Consider the following 17,017-nt stretch of genomic DNA (forward strand, 5'->3'; position numbering starts at 1 on the left):
ATAAAACATGATCCTAGGTAACCAAATGCACCTATTTACATCCCATTCAAACCCCATTTTAATTGTCAGAAAACGTATAACATCATTCTAAAATTCACCTGGGAGCATGTACAAAAATAATTAAAGCAAGTGTGAATAAGGGAAGACTAATGAAGATTATAAAACCACAGTGATTAACAGTATGATGTGGCATAGCCCCGAACATTAAATCAGTGCATGTAACAGTAATGCCTTCTGCCATAAACAGTTGCCCATTATGTGACAGAGAGTGCAAACGAGAGCCATCATACACAGCCCGTCACACCTGCTCTATAGAGTCAAGTGTTAGTGTACCTACTTTGAACCTAAAACTGGTATCAGAGAAGTTAACTAATTTATTTTAAGAATGCCAAAGCCGAAACCGGTTTGGCTCAGTGGATAGAGCGTCGGCCTGCGGACTGAAAGGTCCCAGGTTCGATTCCGGTCAAGGGTATGTACCTTGGTTGCGGGCACATCCCCAGTGGGGAGTGTGCAGGAGGCAGCTGGTCGATGTTTCTCTCTCATCGATGTTTCTAACTCTCTATCTCTCTCCTTTCCTCTCTGTAAAAACTCAATAAAATATATTTTAAAAAAAAAGAATGCCACAATTCCTATTTTATAAATAAATGCAGGCTATAAAAGAACTCATTCCACATTAGAGATGCTATTCAGAGACAATGATCTTCTTTCTATTTTTGTTTTCTTTTTAAGGGAAAATCAGATTACCTATTGCATGCTCACATTAAGGTTGTTGTCTTGTCTGGGGTGTTTTTGATGCTAGTTTGAGTGGACTTTAATCCATTACAGTCAAAGATTCTCTAACATCTATACCAAAGTCTAGTATCTTCATTTTACATCCTTCATAAACAAATAGCCAAGAGCACATCCTAAAACAGAGGTGGGGAACCTTTTACTTTTAAGGGCCATTTGGATATTTATAACATCATTTGATTAAGATAATTCACTTAATGTAAATTTATCTTGCTATGAAAAAAAACACACACTCCTAGATTAATTGAATTTTAAGTCCTGTCTGCATTTGCCTTGGCAGGGCCAGACCAAATGATGTCACAGGCCTTACATACAGGACAGGTGGGCCTGATGTTCCGCACCCCTGTCTTAAACTAATGTTAAATATAATATTACAATCTATAAATATTAAAAAATGATTCATGTAGTATATCTTTCATATCCATTGAAAGATATAATGTGGCTTGTAATACTGCAATCAATAATATCCTCAGTATGAAAACCCATAGTTCACAGCAAAGAACTTACATATATTTTAGAAAAATATTTTTAAAAATCTAAATACAATGATAGGAAAATATAGATGGAGTAGTACACTATTTAAGTTTGAAAATAGAAGCAAACTGAAATAAATGTAAGTGAATTACTAAAATTGTGTGTTTTATATAATATCATACACAACATTTGTTATCAAACAACTAAGAAATGCTTGCTAACATATGACCATGAACTAAAATGTTATTATACAGAAAGTATTTCCACAGTTATTGAGAAAAATACACAAAACTTGTAACAAAATAGAAAGATAGTATGAATTAATAATTCACATTAAAAACTAGCTAGTAAAGGTGTTAAAAGTTCAATCAATGATAATAACAAAAATAATAACTAATGAAATTGACTATTTTTCATTTATTATATTAGTAACTTTATTAAAAAGGGACATTTAATTTATTTGGCAGTAGTTATCTTAAATTTCTTATATTCAGAGAAGTGGGCATAAAATTTTGCAAATAAAAAGTGTAAAAATATTTACACTTGCATCTAGAAATTCCACTTTTTGGAATATATTATAAGAAAATAAACCTAATATTATAAGAAAATAAACCTATACTTAGACAAAGTAAAATCTTAAAAATATTTATCATCACAGTGTGCAGGAAATCCATATTAAAAAGGACATTAAAAGTAAGTAAAAGTTTAAATAATATATAATAAAATGCCTGATGGAATATTACAAAATCAAAAATAGTATTTAGGTTATTTTTATTGCTATTAGTGAGGGTTATCACAAAATAATAAAAGAAAACAAAAACAGAATTGATATAAAATCAAGGAACTTTATAAAATTAGCAGGTTATTACAAATAGAGTTAAAAGAAGGTTAAGAAGTATTATTCATTTTTTTAAAGATATTTTCTTATTTTTTTTAGAGAGAGGAGGAAGGGGGAGAGAGAGAAATATCAATGTGAGAGTGATGCATTGATTGGCTGCCCCAATAGGGGATGGAGATACAACAGGTCAGGTGCCCTGACCAGGAATCCAACTGGCAATCCCTCAGTGCCTGGATGATGCCCAACCAACTGAGCCACACAGGCCTTGACAAGAAGTATTATTTCTTTATTAAAAATATTTTTATGTTTCTCTATACTTAAAATTTGTTTTACAGCAAGCATGATTTCCTTTTATGATAAAGTGAGAAAACAAGCATACTTTAAAAGGAACTTTATTGAGCATTAATTCAATCACAGTAAAATAGTGATTTTAGCCTGGCATTTGTAAAGGGTAGGCAATTGAATGTTTGGTACAAAAATATTCTTCATGAAAAATTGACCTTTTAAAGTAGAAGAATCATAGAGACCATAATGTCTCCATTTGTCCTGGAAAAAGTAGAAAGAGAATGTTGTTATTAGTAACTAGAAGTAAGATATAAATAGAACTAATTTCTACTATGAGACATATCTTCACAAAAGGGCTATGTATCTATCATGCCCAAACAAGACAATCTTTACCAGGGCCTCACTGCCTCAGTGTAGATTCATCAGCAGTCAGTTGACACTGTGGCACTAGCAAGTCTCATGTCAAACAGAGTAGGGATATGACTCAGCAAAACAGGTTTTTGGGGAAGGAAGCCAAAACACCAGCTATATGTAACATGTCCCATTGTTTTGTTTAGTGCATGCATCAGAACTAAATATTTCCTACTTACTGAGTAGATTTTTGAGAGAAGTAAGGACTGAAGAATTGTCTACCTGGACTTAATCATTTCTTATGCAATCATTTTATTTGCATTTATTATGCAAATAAAACCAGGGTTCCTCCAAGGGCCATTAAAAAAGGGCAGATAAGGTGATCCTTAGTGATGACTGGGCAGCAGCACTCTATCATTGCTCTCCATTCTATCTAGACTCTATGTAAAGACTCTGAGCAGGAAGCACACAAGTCCACTTCTTGGTTACATTTACCTTAGTTCCCAGGGAAGAGGTAGAAATACCGTGTCATGGATACTCTTTCAATCGTTGGCATCTGGGCCAGTTCTTTTGGTGTCTCAAATGAATGTTGAACCTAAAGTAGCCAAGAAAGCCTTTAGAGATTTTTGAAAGAGGAAATTTGAACTTTTCACTTAGGGGTCAGGCTAATTTTTACATGATATAAACAGAAGAAAGGCTATTTTTACATGATATAAACAGAAATTTTAGCATCCTTGGATATAGTGCATACACAATGAAATTAGTACCTTCAAAACCATTCCCTGAATGAGCAAGGCTACTAGAATTGGAGAAACTCACACTGGTTCTATGTATTACTTCAAAAAACAAAAGTAAACTTGGAATACAGGAAAGAGCATCAAAGGGACTTACGGCTTCAGGATTCCTGAAAACATTTTGTGAATGGTTCTACAAAATGTTTTGGGACATGGAATAAAAGGAAAAGATCCTACCTTTCGAAAAATCTCCTCCAAATGATGACACCAAGCATATTCCTTGAAGTGGTAGATAATTTGGGAAATGAAGAAAGAGCCAGTTTTGACCCCTCTCCAAGAGCTATTATCTGCAAATAAAAAGTATAAAAATATTGAGTTATGCAGACATCGTTTAAGTATGAAAGCCTCCTAAAACCGTAGCTTTTAGACAAAGTTTGATTTTAATGCTTTGGAGGAAAGAGGGAGGCCAAATCTGGATAAAGCTAGGACCACAGGTTTTTATAGCAGTTCAGAGAAAACCACCACGGACCCTCAATCATAAATCCCCTTGACTTTATTAGTAGCAGGGCCAAAGTTACGGACCTTAGGATTGAACATCGTGGAAAAGGACATAAATCCTTTCAGCGCCTACGACACAGTATGAAAAAGAATACAGCCCTTGATGTTCTTTGACTCCGGGTCTTCTCTTCATCCATACTATTTCCTAGTATAATTTTTTTACACTTAAAGTTTGTTGTGTGAATATCTATTGAATTAACACTCCTCTTTACCACTGCAAAGTGATCAATTATCTTCTATCATAAAAAAAGCAAATATTCTAATTGTCAGTTTATCTGCAGCTATCTTCCTCTTTCTCCTTTCTTTGTATAGTTAAGTTTCTCAAATATATCTCTACTCACCATCTTCATTTTCTCCCAGCCTCCTCACTCCTGTCTAGCTTCTCCCTCCCACACTATATTTACCAAATGACTTTCTGCAAGGTCACCCACATCCTCCAAGTCATTAAATCTAATGGTAACTCATTGGGCCTCATCTTTACCTGAGCTCTTATTCACATCAGAAACTATTGGTAACTCCAGCAGATTCTTTCTAAGTAACTCTGACAACACATACTCCTAGTTTTATTTTTTTATTCTCTGACCCTACCTTCTGAGTCGAATTTTTTAAATATATTTTTATTGATTTCAGAGAGGAAGGAAGAGGGAGAGAGAGAGAGAGAGAGAGAGAGAGAGAGAGAGAGAGAGAGAGAAACATCAATAATGAGAGAGAATCATTGATTGGTTGCCCCTTACATGCCCCACTCTAGGGATGGAGCCCACAACCCAGGCATGTGCCCTGACTAGGAATCAAACGGCCACCTCCCAGTTCCCAGGTTGATGCTCAGTCACTAAGCCCATGCTGGCTGGTCCTGAGTCTAATTTGATGACTTCAATATTTCTAGAGTTCTTCAAGTCTTTGATGTAGGATTCCATCTCATTCTGTTCTCTGTTTCTAGGTAATTTCATCTATTTTTAGAATATTAAATATCAACCTTAAGTGAGCATCTCCCAAAATTCTAACTCTCCTCTGAAAAATACAGCTATGTAACTCTTTAAATAACAGGCCAAGAGATTCTAGGATATGTAGTACAATTATTATAATTTTCTTGGTTCGCTCATTTAATTGCTAGTACATGATCAGGTAGACCAAACCATGAGAAGATGATACATTTCTGTGCTATGGGTATGTATGTATATATATATATATATATATATATATATATATATATATATATATGAAAAAAGAACACAAAAACAAAAAATAACCTCTTACTTTTTTTATAGTTAGACTATTTTAAGTCTGGATCTTCCTTGACCTTCTGTGCAGTTTGAAAATTTCCTCCAAAATAAGGACTTGTAACTTTCTAGTTATTTAAATTTTAATATTTTAAATAGATCTTCCACCAACAATATCTCATTATAGAGGAAATGTTCTTAAAATAGTGATAAAATATTATCATAGCCTAGCCTCTAATCTAGGAACTAATAGGCTGAGAAAGTATTCTCTATGAAGTCACTTACGTGGAGTTGATGATTTGAACGCAATGAAATCCTTCTCCACGTGGGTCTTTGTAACAGCATCACTCCAGAAACAACACTTCAGTGTACGGTTATTGCTACATGCAGAGGCTTCTCCCATGTCTGGCACCCAAACAATCCCATCACCTCCTGAGAGAGACATCCGTGTCATATGAAAGATGTTATATTCAAACACATACGTAGACACACACACAACACACATTTTTTTTACCATTATACTTTTACTTCAATACATTTTGGTACAGCATTTATTAAAAATGAAAGTATCTTCTTACTGTTAGAAAGACTACCTCACTACCTGTGAACCATACAAAGCCCACTTAACTTTAGAGTAAACTTGTTGACGATATAATCACAAATGATCGGGGCATTCCTGATTAGGCTACTTATAATTTCTTTAAGAATAATACAAACTTGCCCTAACCGGTTTGGCTCAGTGGATAGAGCGTCGGCCTGTGGACTGAAGGGTCCCAGGTTCGATTCCGGTCAAGGGCATGTACCTTGGTTGCCGGCACATCCCCAGTAGGGGGTATGCAGGAGGCAGCTGATCGATGTTTCTCTCTCATCTATGTTTCTAACTCTCTATCCCTCTCCCTTCCTCTCTGTAAAAAATCAATAAAATATATTATAAAAAAAGAATAATACAAACTTAATACAATTCTGGACTGGGCCTGAGAGTAGTAATGAAATGTTTGTTTGTTTTTTCACCCATCTCTGAGAAAAAGAAGGCTAGACATCATACGAATGGGAAAAAAAGTGTAAAGCTACTCCCTGATTTCCCCCAACTCAGACTCACTTCCTCTGCAAGCCTGCATGATGATGATCTTGGGTTTGTCTCTTAGACTCTGGCAGTTACGGTTGTTGAAAATTTGGAAGATTGTATCATCGTGAAGTATATCTGGTTCTTCTCCTCTGTGTTTTGTCCCACAGATTCCTTCCAGGACACCGTGTGACATAAACACCAAGATTGTACTGTCCGAGGATCGGTGCTCTTTGCGGGCAGCAAACTCACATAGCACTGCTATCATTTCCTGAAAGAGACTCCAGAATCACGATGAAGGAGCTCTCCATATATAGTTTGCAACTGAATAGTAGATGGAGTTAACAAAACGGTGCAGGCAACAAGGGATCAGGTGATTTGGACTCTAGGACGATGCCGGGAGATGAAATAGGACAGCGGTTCTCAACCTGTGGGTAGCCAACCTGTGGGTCACGACCCCTTTGGGGGTCGAACGACCCTTTCACAGGGGTCGCCTAAGACCATCAGAAAACACATATATAATTACATATTGTTTTTGTGATTAATCACTATGCTTTAATTATGTTCAATTTGTAACAATGAAAATACATCCTGCATATCAGATATTTACATTACGATTCATAACAGTAGCAAAATTACAGTTATGAAGTAGCAATGAAAATAATTTTATGGTTGGGGGTCACCACAACATGAGGAACTGTATTAAAGGGTCGTGGCATTAGGAAGGTTGAGAACCACTGAAATAGAATGAAGGGCAAGTGACATGACTAGTCTCCAATAGGAAGGCTTAGTTTTCATCTGTTTCATATGTTGGAGTTTCTGTAAGTTTTCATTAAAAAAGAGAATTTCCTATTGACAAAAATTATAAACACTTAACAAATTCACTCATCATGGAACAACAGAAAGTTAGTTTTACATGGATTGTCTAAAGTTACCCAGGATATTTTAGGCAGAGCCAGAATCATAACTCTGTGTGTGTGTGTGTGTGTGTGTGCGTGTGTGTGTGTAAACTTGTTTTTGTTTTTTGCTACATATGTGCCTTTACATTTAGACACATGATATTGAAATTATAAAAATCTCATGAGCTCATTCTGTAGGTATCAGGCAATTTTAGGGCCCAGGTCTTTTGTTTCACCAATACTATCAAGTAATAGATTTTCTCTCAGATTGAGACCTTTAGAGAGATCCAGAATTTTTAGTGAGATACTACTACTAAAAGGTACTCTGAACCTTTGCTATGAAACTGCACTTGAGGAGGCAGAAATCCAGGAGACCCTATTCTTGAACAAATATAATTCCTATAACATAGGCGTATTTTGTTTGTATCGCTGCTAAGGAAGAAGTTCAAAACTGTTTAGGATGGCAGGAAGTTTGTCCCAATTTCTTGAGTTCTTACCAGGGCTGTAAGATTCTCTTTTACCACCACTGAGTATCCAAGGCTTTCTAGCAGGTCTTGCATCCCCAAAAGGTCATCTTCAGAACCCCATCGTTTACAAAGATGATCAAAATCTTTGTTGTGGATGATGAGGGCCAGGCGTGTTCTGCCCTCTTTCTCCATCACTGGATAAATCTGCAATTAACAAACACAGAATTAGTTGTCCCAGGCCTCCTCATTTTTGCCTCCAAAGTGCATAGAAAACAGACCTTTTCCCATTACAGAATGGATGGCTGAAGAGCTTAGGAATGGAACTAGTCTATGTCCTTATGAGGAAAGAGGACCATAGACTGAACACATGTAGCAGGAACTTGGCATTGGTTAGGAGTTTAGAATGTGTTCCAGGATGGAATGGAAGAGACAGGAAAGGTAATGTAAGGATCACTTATTAGAGAGCATGATTAGATAACATCCTATGATTTTTACATGAACTAAAATTCCCAGTATGTCTCCAGTATCTTGTTTAAGTGGGAAAATTGTGTTTCTCCCTATTCCAAAGCAAAATACCTCATCTGCCTTTGTTGTCTTCAGTCTCTGGAAATGATCAGGAGGACAAAGTTTCAACTTATGAATGGGTTGGGAAGCCTGGGTTTCCTGAGGAGCTAAAAGAGAAAAAGCAAAACAAAAACAAACCCTCATTAAGCAATAATGTCCACTGCTTTGCAATCATGCATCTCTGTTGAGTGGGCTTTCATTCTTAAGAATTGCTTACCACCATCTCACCCAACAGCTTAATATAATCAAAATGTTTTCTATTTAAATTACTAAAACAAAAACTTAAATATTCCCCCTCTTTTCTTTCTGCCTCTTAGTGACCCCCACTATATATTTCTGTTTTTGTTAGTGCTCACAGCATTGACCTAATCTTTAAAAGCCAACTCATTACATTCATATAAACACAGTACCTAAGATTTAGAAAGAAGCCTAATGTTCATTTGGCCTAGTCAGGTTACCATTCAGATATTTGAATGCCACGTACAATACCTCTATTTATAACTACCATTCTCTGAAATATCTCTACTAACAGGTAACATAAAACACTCTAAATCACTTTTGAATAGTTCTGAATATTGTAAAGTGAGAACCTGCCAGAAGCTGGTCCATCCTTGCTGCTTGACACAGTCGCTGAAGGAAAGAAACATCTGCACAGCATATGTTTCAAGAGACCTGGCGTATATGGCATACTGGTCTTAATATGTTTGCTACCCTTAGCACTATGTGTTTTAACCAAGGTCACCCCTCTGAGAAAGGTTGTTTCCCCAGGTAGGGATTTTTCTCTGAAGTTAGGGAGGGGATAAAACCCCTTAACTAAGTGCCAGGCGGGTAGTTAATCACTTTAACTACAAACAATCACGCTTAAGCTACATAAACTTTACTCCCTGGAATGGAGATAAGAAACGCCCTAACCTTTGCAATAGAAATTGAGAGGATTAAAATCAACTGGTATAAATACAGATGTAACAAGACAATAAAAACCAGAACTTGGCTAGGGATCCTGGCTAGGCTGCTGATCAACTGAATGCTGTCTCCGTGTCATTCATTCTTCGCCGACTCACCTTTGGGGACCCCTGGACCTGCTGGGGTTGGACCCCAGCATATTGTTATGTATTTCCCACATTGTTATCACAAAAAATTCTAATTCCTTTCCCTGTGAAAGCCCATGAATTCTTCTATGAGTTCAATTTATCTCCACATTATTTTATATAATTGTCCCATCTAAAAAATTATTGCATTTTACCTTGTGTTTATTGTACTGTAAGCTTAAGTAGGACAGGAAAAATGTCTTTAATCTTTGTATTTCCAGTATCTAGCAAGATAATCTGGCACACATTAATGATATCTGGCACAGTTTATAACTGCTTGTTAATGCATATAGTAGTTATCATCAACTTGAAAACAGCTACCAAGTATCTCCTGGTTTCTTGATTTTCCTTAGTACAACAAACCTCTGTTCCTTTTAATAATTTTTGCATAAAAATGATTTCATTTTTAACCAACAAATCTATCAGTTCACCTACATATCTACCCACCTACTCTATTTTTTCCTTCTACTACAAATAAAGACAAGTTTTTCCTCCAATAAGAGTGGTACCTCTACTTATGCTCTGAGTTCCATTCCCTCTCACCCACAGGACTTGACTCAGGCACTTATTTAGCTGTGCCTTCTCCACCATCAACTTCTCTCACTCTCCCCACTGTGTTATCCCCATTGGAATAGTATCATGCCTTCATATCAAGTTATCTGTTAAAAACTCCTACCCTTGACTTTGTTATGCCCAGAGTTCGGGGTCCCCAATAATCCACCACCAGGGAGCCTCTTCCAATGCAAAAGCGAGGAGTCTTTATTAATCTTATTAATCAAACCTAGGTTTGGCTCCCAGCCTCTGTCCGAACCAGCAGTAAGGCGAGAGAGCGTGTCCCAGGAGAACAAAGGTTATATAGGGCTAGTTATTTGGGTGGGCTTAGGGGGTGACATGGGTTGCAGAGATTGGTCATTTAGGTCAGGGTTTTTCATCAGGGTCTTACAGCACAAAGGTCAGGAAGTGACCAGCACATTCTGAGGCTTGGGCCGTCCCCCACTATAGCCTTATCAGGACCTTAGCTGCATTCCTGGAGCTTCATTGGTCCACTCAGGTGGTGGTTGGGGGAGTTAGGTCAATACCGGCATTCTTGTGGTCACTCAGAAAAGGAGGGGGCTTGGGCTGAGGGCCCAGCCCTACAACGCAAGATAGAGGAGAGGGAGGGGAGTATGTTTCTGCTTTGTCCTTTCAGACTTCACTTCCCCTCCAGCTATTATTGTCCCATTTCTCTTCTCCACTTCTCAGTACAACTCCTTTTAAGGCTTTGTCTATTTTCACTATTTTTATTTTTTCAACTCATTTTTTCTCCTGGATGCAATATAAACTGGCTAGTATCCTCACCACTTAAAGTATTTGTTATCAAGGTTACCAAAAACCACTTTTTCCTTTTCTCATAATTTAACATTTTATTTTTTAAAAGATGTTTTCTGGGCTTCTGGATGCTGCATTTTCCAGCATTCTTTCTAAATCTGTCCCCACTGGTGACTCTTCCTCTTCTGCCATACGTCCAAAAGTTGAGTTGTTCTATGTTATTCTCTATCAGCATTTCTCCCCAAATGGCCTTTGTCAGTCCCACCACTGGAATTCTATCTACCATTACATGCTGAAGAATCCCAAAATGTATTTCCATCCCTGATTCTTCTGCAAAATCCTTTTTACTCAACAACTGCCTTGGAAATAGCCCGTTTCAAACTAAACATGTACTAAGGGCTCCTGATATGTGTCCACTCCTGCAAATCTGTTTCTCCTGACTGTACTCTGAATCACAACTTTTCGATATCTCAGTAAGTGGTACCTAGTTGTCAAGCCAAACATCCTAGAACCACCCTTGATTCTTTCACTTCTGTTATTAGCCCACACCCAGTTCATCTATAGTTTCTGTTGATTCTACCTCCAAAATAGATCCCAAATTTAATTCCCTGTCATACTCTCTATTACTGCAGTTCTAAACTAAAAGCTATTATGTCTTAACTGAAATATGCAAATAGGTTTCAAGTATCTTTTCTGACTCTATGCTTGTTTATCACTCCTCTTAAAAACTCTTTAAATGTTTTCTATTGCAAACAAGATCCAATTCTTTCCACTCTCTGAAACACCCCCAAATGGCATTGCAGCAATAGTCTGACTCCTTTGCTGCTCTCCTACCACATTCTAGCTAATTTCCTGCTCTTCAGCCAGATTGACCTTTTCTATGACAAGATCATTCCAGACTCAGAGCCCTTGCTCTTGTTTTGCCTTTTCATGGAATGTTTTAGCATTAGAGTTTGGCAAAACTATTACTCAGGTATGTACTGAAATAGCACCTCATAACTATCCAACCTGGCTCATGTGCCTTCTACCTACCCCAACATCTCTTTCTATGGGCGAATCCTCTTTTCTCATGTATGTTCCCTGAAATTATGCTGCTTTGTTTCTGCATGTTCATTATATATCTGCCTTCACTACTTTGTAATTTCCATGTAAGCAGGACCTTTATATTGCTTATTGCTATAAACACATTAATTAGAATAGCATATTGTAGGTTTTCAATGAACAGATGCATATATGTAATATAAGAATAGATGTAAGAATGAATACAGATTATAAAGTTTTTATTCCTTTGTTTGTTCAGAACTCCTGAAGATCTAATACTCAGAAGACAACACTATCACTATTCCCTTTCTAGACATTGTCATTCTTTAATGTGGCCTCATATTTCATCAGGTTCTTTGGTGACCACATAGTATGTGTGATTCATACTGTTTTGTCTTCCTAATGTACTTTTCTTAGCCACATCCTTATTCTGTTTTGTGCAGTTGCTAGTTGCTTATATCTTAGTTGTTTATGAATCCCTTTAAATATGTTATTAATACCATTTAAAAATTTGAACCTCAGAAAAGCTGAGAAATAGATACCAGAGAACATGTTTAGTTGGTGGCAGATGGACTTAATGCATAGATTTTTTTTAGGGGGTCGGGGGGTTTACTCCATTTCTATTTCCACTATGCCAGAAGGCCTTTTTATATGCCCTAGCTCAATTAGTGTCCTTATATGTCCATGATATTACCTGTCAGAGGTAGAACTGATGCCTGGGACAAGCCAGCATGCTCCTCAGTTTCATCATCTTCATTTTCACTTCTAGATTCTTAGAATTAAAGAGAGGAATGCAAGTGTTAATCTTACTTTTGAGGGACTTTATTAGGGGCAGAAGGGGAAAATACCTGATTTCCTGAACCTAAATTCAGTGGTCTTTTTACTATAACATAGGGCCGCTGTATAGCTGCCTTAAGCCAAATAATGTATGAGGGCTCCCATGAGCCACTGGGTTTTGATGGCAGTTACCTGTTGGAGGGAGAGCCAGTGTGTGGACTGATTCAGCTTTTTCCTTATCTTCATTTTCTTCACTTTCATTTTCAGATTCTGAGGTGAAATGAACAAAATGTTAATCATCGATGCTCTACTCTGAAGGTTATTTCCAAAGACGAAAATTGATTGAGAATACGGGTTTTCTAGGTCTTTACCAGAATATATTCTGATGACACTAGAAGTTTTCACCTGTGAGGTGAGACTTGGAGGCAGTTACCTGTTGAGGAAGAAGACCCACTGTTCTCAGATTCACTATCCTCATTTTCACGACAAGCTGCCAAAATAAAATAAATATGCATTAGCGGAAGTAAGTTTCTAGAGCCTACACACTTCAAATTCTTCACCTAGCATTGACAAGGAAATTACTATGTTCAGCAGATGGCATATGAAGCATGGAGATCTGGCTCATCCTTGAAACTCCAAATTTGTTTTAGAGGACTGCAACCTTCTACAAAGTGAAGGAGGAGGCTGAGTTTCCACAAAATAAGGACTAGGTCATTATCTTCCTGTTTATTTAATACAAGGAATCATTAAATTACTTAATCAAGGCTTTTCTGCAAAAGCATTTTTCATTTCAAAGAGGAAAAATACATCTCTACAAAAATTCATCTTGCGACAACAGCAACAACAACAAAATAATCCCTGAGGGATGTTGGAAGGATTTGGAATAGATACCCATGTGTATGTTTTATGCTAGAGTAGGAATCAGCAAACTATGCCCTGTGGGCCCTACTCAGCCCTACACCTGTTTTTGTAAATGAAGTGTTATTGGAACACATCCACACTCATTTTGTACTTATTGTATATTGCTGATCGCATGCCACAACAGCAGATTTGAGTTGTGTTCTGGCAGAGACCACATGGTTCAAAAAGCTTAAAATACTATCTGTCCTTTCAAAGGAAAGGTGTGGCCGACCCATGCTCTAGAGAGAAAGACACATGTATGTGTCAAATTGCTTATCTCCTTTTTTAACACAGATAAATACAGGTTCTTAGAGATATATCTTTTGGGATTGTGGACGAAAGGGGCCACATGCTGACCTGACAAGCTCAGGGGAGGCCTGCATGGCAGTCTTGCAAACTCAGAGACCTAAAGTCACCACAAAGGATGGTCTGAAATTACACTTTAAAAGCAGTTATGGTGGGCAGTAACATCCTAGGCCGGTATCTTCACTGACAAGGTCAACCTTTACCTTAACTGAGTCCATCTGTCTTTTTGCAACTATGATAACAAACCCTTGAAATGTCTGGGTAATTTGTAACTTCCCTTTTTCTGGAGCCCTTGGGGCACAACCAAATGTGCTGGGCGCCAGGACAGAGACCACAAATCCCTTCATTATCATGTTAATTGTTCCTGCACCCACCTAAGTGTGTGTCCATCATTTTACTTTTTGTCCAATCCCAGGGGTTTCCCTGCTTTGCATTATCCCTCCTCCTTAATCTATCACCAATGAAATTCATGTAACCCACCTATGTTCCTCCTTTGATTGCAATGTATAAATACAAATGTAACCCCGCCATTCTCTGGAGCATTATCTCAATTCATTGAGGTTCTGCTTCCCAGCATATGTCGACAATTTGGCTCAAATAAACTCACAAAAATTCTTTACAGGTTTCAATGGTTTTTTACGTTAACAGGCATAGACCACCGCTAAGCAGAAGATAGTGGTTTGTTTTGTGTTTTTTTGGGGGGGGTTTCCATTGGATATTCTATATCTGGGAATGACTCTAATGTCTATAGTGTATGGCCAGAGTAGCACAGATTAGCTAAAAGCTCTCATTAAATTTAATACAACTCTAGCAACATTGATTGATTCATTTAACAAATATTTACTCAGCACCTATCAGGTGGCATTTCTGTGGATTGGGATATATTCTTAAACAAAGCAGACATACATGCCTCATGGAGTTTACATTTCAGCAGGGAGAGAGATGCTATAATAAATAAATAAATAAATAAATAAATAAATAAATAAATAAATAAATGTATGTTATGGAATGATTGAAGGTGACAATTGCTAAAGAAAATGTGCATCAGTGTAAAGTGATTGGGGATGTTGGAACAGAGACAGGAGTAGATCAGGGCATTTTGAAATATTAAATGAGAAAATCAGGCAAAGAGATACCAGATATGTGGACAATCCATGCTCCACATGTGAATAGAAATAAGAAAAGAAAAAGCGTGTAATGAGAGTAGATAAAGAACTAGTTACTGGCCCTTTGGTCTGAGATACTCACTCAAACTCAGTAGTTTCCTGGGGTTGAAGATATGGTCCATAAGTATTTTGCCTGTCATTTGAGTTTTCTCAGTGATATCCTCAAGTAGACTTCCAGTCTTGTTCACAATGATGTCTAATCCTTCTCCCAACCTTTGTAACTCATCCTTATTTATAACATTTTTTTCTGTCAAATCATCAAAAAAGCCATCGACCATGTTCCTGGCAATTGACTTCGCCTTATGGATGGGATCTTCTTTCTGTCTCTTGTCTGTGAAAACAATACAATTTTAGATATAGACAAGACCTTCCATAGGTAGTGGTTCTCTAATGTAAATCAAGAATCTGAAAATCTTGATAAGCAAGAGCTGCCTATACCCATTCACAAAAATTCTGATTTCATAGGCCCTGGTCCTGGGCAGCTCATTTGGTTAGAGCCTCATCCTCATAAGCCAAGGTTGCAGGTTTTATCCCTAATCAGGGCACATACAAGGTCAGGTCACATACAAGAATCAACAAATGGCCCTTGCTGGTTTGGCTCAGTGACTAGAGTGACCACCTGAGGACTGAAGGGTCCCAGGTTTGATTCCAGTTAAGAGTAGATGCCCAAGTTGCAGGCTCAATCCCCAGTGGTGGCATGCAGGAGGCAGCTAATCAAAGATTCTCTCTCATCATTCACGTTTCTATTTCTCTCTCCCTGAAATCAATAAAAATATATTTTAAAAAAGAATTAACCAATGAAGACATAAATAAGTGGAACAACAAATTAGTGTTTCTCTCTCTTCCTTCCTCTCTCTCTCTCTCTCTCTCTCTCTCTCTCTCTAAAAATTCTGATTTGATAGATCAGGGTGGATCTATCAAATTTTCATTTTATTTTATTTCATTCTGTGAATTTTCATTTCTAACAGCTCCTGAGGTGATTCCACAGACCACACTTAAAATAGCACATACCTTACTCAAGCCTGTGCCCTTTTATAGATGAAGAAACTGACGTTCACAGACTTGAAGCAACTTCACTACGGAGATCCATGATAGCTGACATGGGTCAGTTTTTGTATCATCCACCATCTATTCACTTCCTATCACATTTATCAATGCTTAAGAACATGTGATATTCAATTTGTATAGCAGTAAACATAAACATATTATACTTGTAGAAGAATGCATTTTGTTTCCAGGGGCAGGGCTGAAAGCAGCTTTGTTTGTGGAGACTGAGAGCACGAACCACAGCTGGTTTGCTTGCTGAAAACGAAACATGGAGGAAATGCAAGTTCCTGTGTTTCACAGCAGGGCCTCTCACTCAAACAAGAGGACGCTCTTAAAATGGGCAAGAATTCTAGGGCGGTAAGAGCCCAAAGAAAAGCCTAAAATCACAGGAAAGATTTAAGAACCCAGATCCAGATTTTTTTGGAATTTCCTATTTTTCCCTTAAGAAGCTCTAACATATTAACTAAAGTACTTTGTGTGTTAGCACAGTCACTTCTGTGACCCAAGCTCCCATCACCCACATCCCAGAGTAGAATAGTTTTGTCTGCTGAGTGCCCCTTTCATGGCTCTGCTCCTCTCCCCCAGCCTTCCTCCTGAGCTGTAAGTCCCCAAAACACAGCCATAAACTGTAAAAACTGGATTCACTCACCAGCCATTGCTGTGCGGGCTCCCTGGGCAGGAAAAATCTTAAAAATGAAAGCAACTTTCTTTCCTCTCTCATTGGACACGGATGTGTTTACTGGTATTGCTTAAGTGGAAACAGCTGCTTCTCAAATTCTCTTGTTCTTTGCCAGGATAGGATTGGACTCCTATGATTCATAGCTTCTTTCCTTTGGAAAACAGAGCAAAATCTATCTTTTCAGTTTGATATAACAAAGTCAGTGGAAGAAAATACACACACAGAGACACACACACACACACAATTTCTGTTCTATTTTCCATTCTATTTTTAGCACAGTTAATAAATCAAATTGACCCTTATTTGTCTCTGTGCCACCCCTTAACCACTAATTAGAGGGAAGACCAACTTGACTGATGGCTGTTCACCCTTGGAAGTGAAGTGTTAATGTGGAAGGCTCGAAGGGAGCAAGAAACTGACAACTGCACACCTTGACAGGAACATCCCTTTCAAAACCCAAATAAGT

The 17,017-nt window shown here is 37.6% G+C and overlaps 1 protein-coding gene across 1 annotated transcript; it reads right to left on the reverse strand.

Annotated features, from left to right (window-relative positions):
- Positions 1 to 2,477: 2,477 nt before the first annotated feature.
- Positions 2,478 to 16,680, reverse strand: LOC132240571 (caspase-12-like). The gene is made up of 12 exons (XM_059707928.1): positions 16,522 to 16,680; positions 14,908 to 15,156; positions 12,887 to 12,943; positions 12,646 to 12,723; positions 12,371 to 12,448; positions 8,252 to 8,346; positions 7,706 to 7,879; positions 6,346 to 6,580; positions 5,532 to 5,678; positions 3,709 to 3,818; positions 3,233 to 3,332; positions 2,478 to 2,647 (listed from the first exon to the last, which is right to left on the reverse strand). Exons 1-11 carry the CDS (start codon positions 16,526 to 16,528, stop codon positions 3,234 to 3,236), a joined length of 1,329 nt encoding a protein of 442 aa, XP_059563911.1. The 5' UTR covers positions 16,529 to 16,680; the 3' UTR covers positions 2,478 to 2,647; position 3,233.
- Between the last annotated feature and the right edge of the window lie 337 nt (positions 16,681 to 17,017).

This window comes from Myotis daubentonii, chromosome 9 (genome assembly GCF_963259705.1).
Source record: "Myotis daubentonii chromosome 9, mMyoDau2.1, whole genome shotgun sequence".
Taxonomy (NCBI): Eukaryota; Metazoa; Chordata; class Mammalia; order Chiroptera; family Vespertilionidae; genus Myotis; species Myotis daubentonii.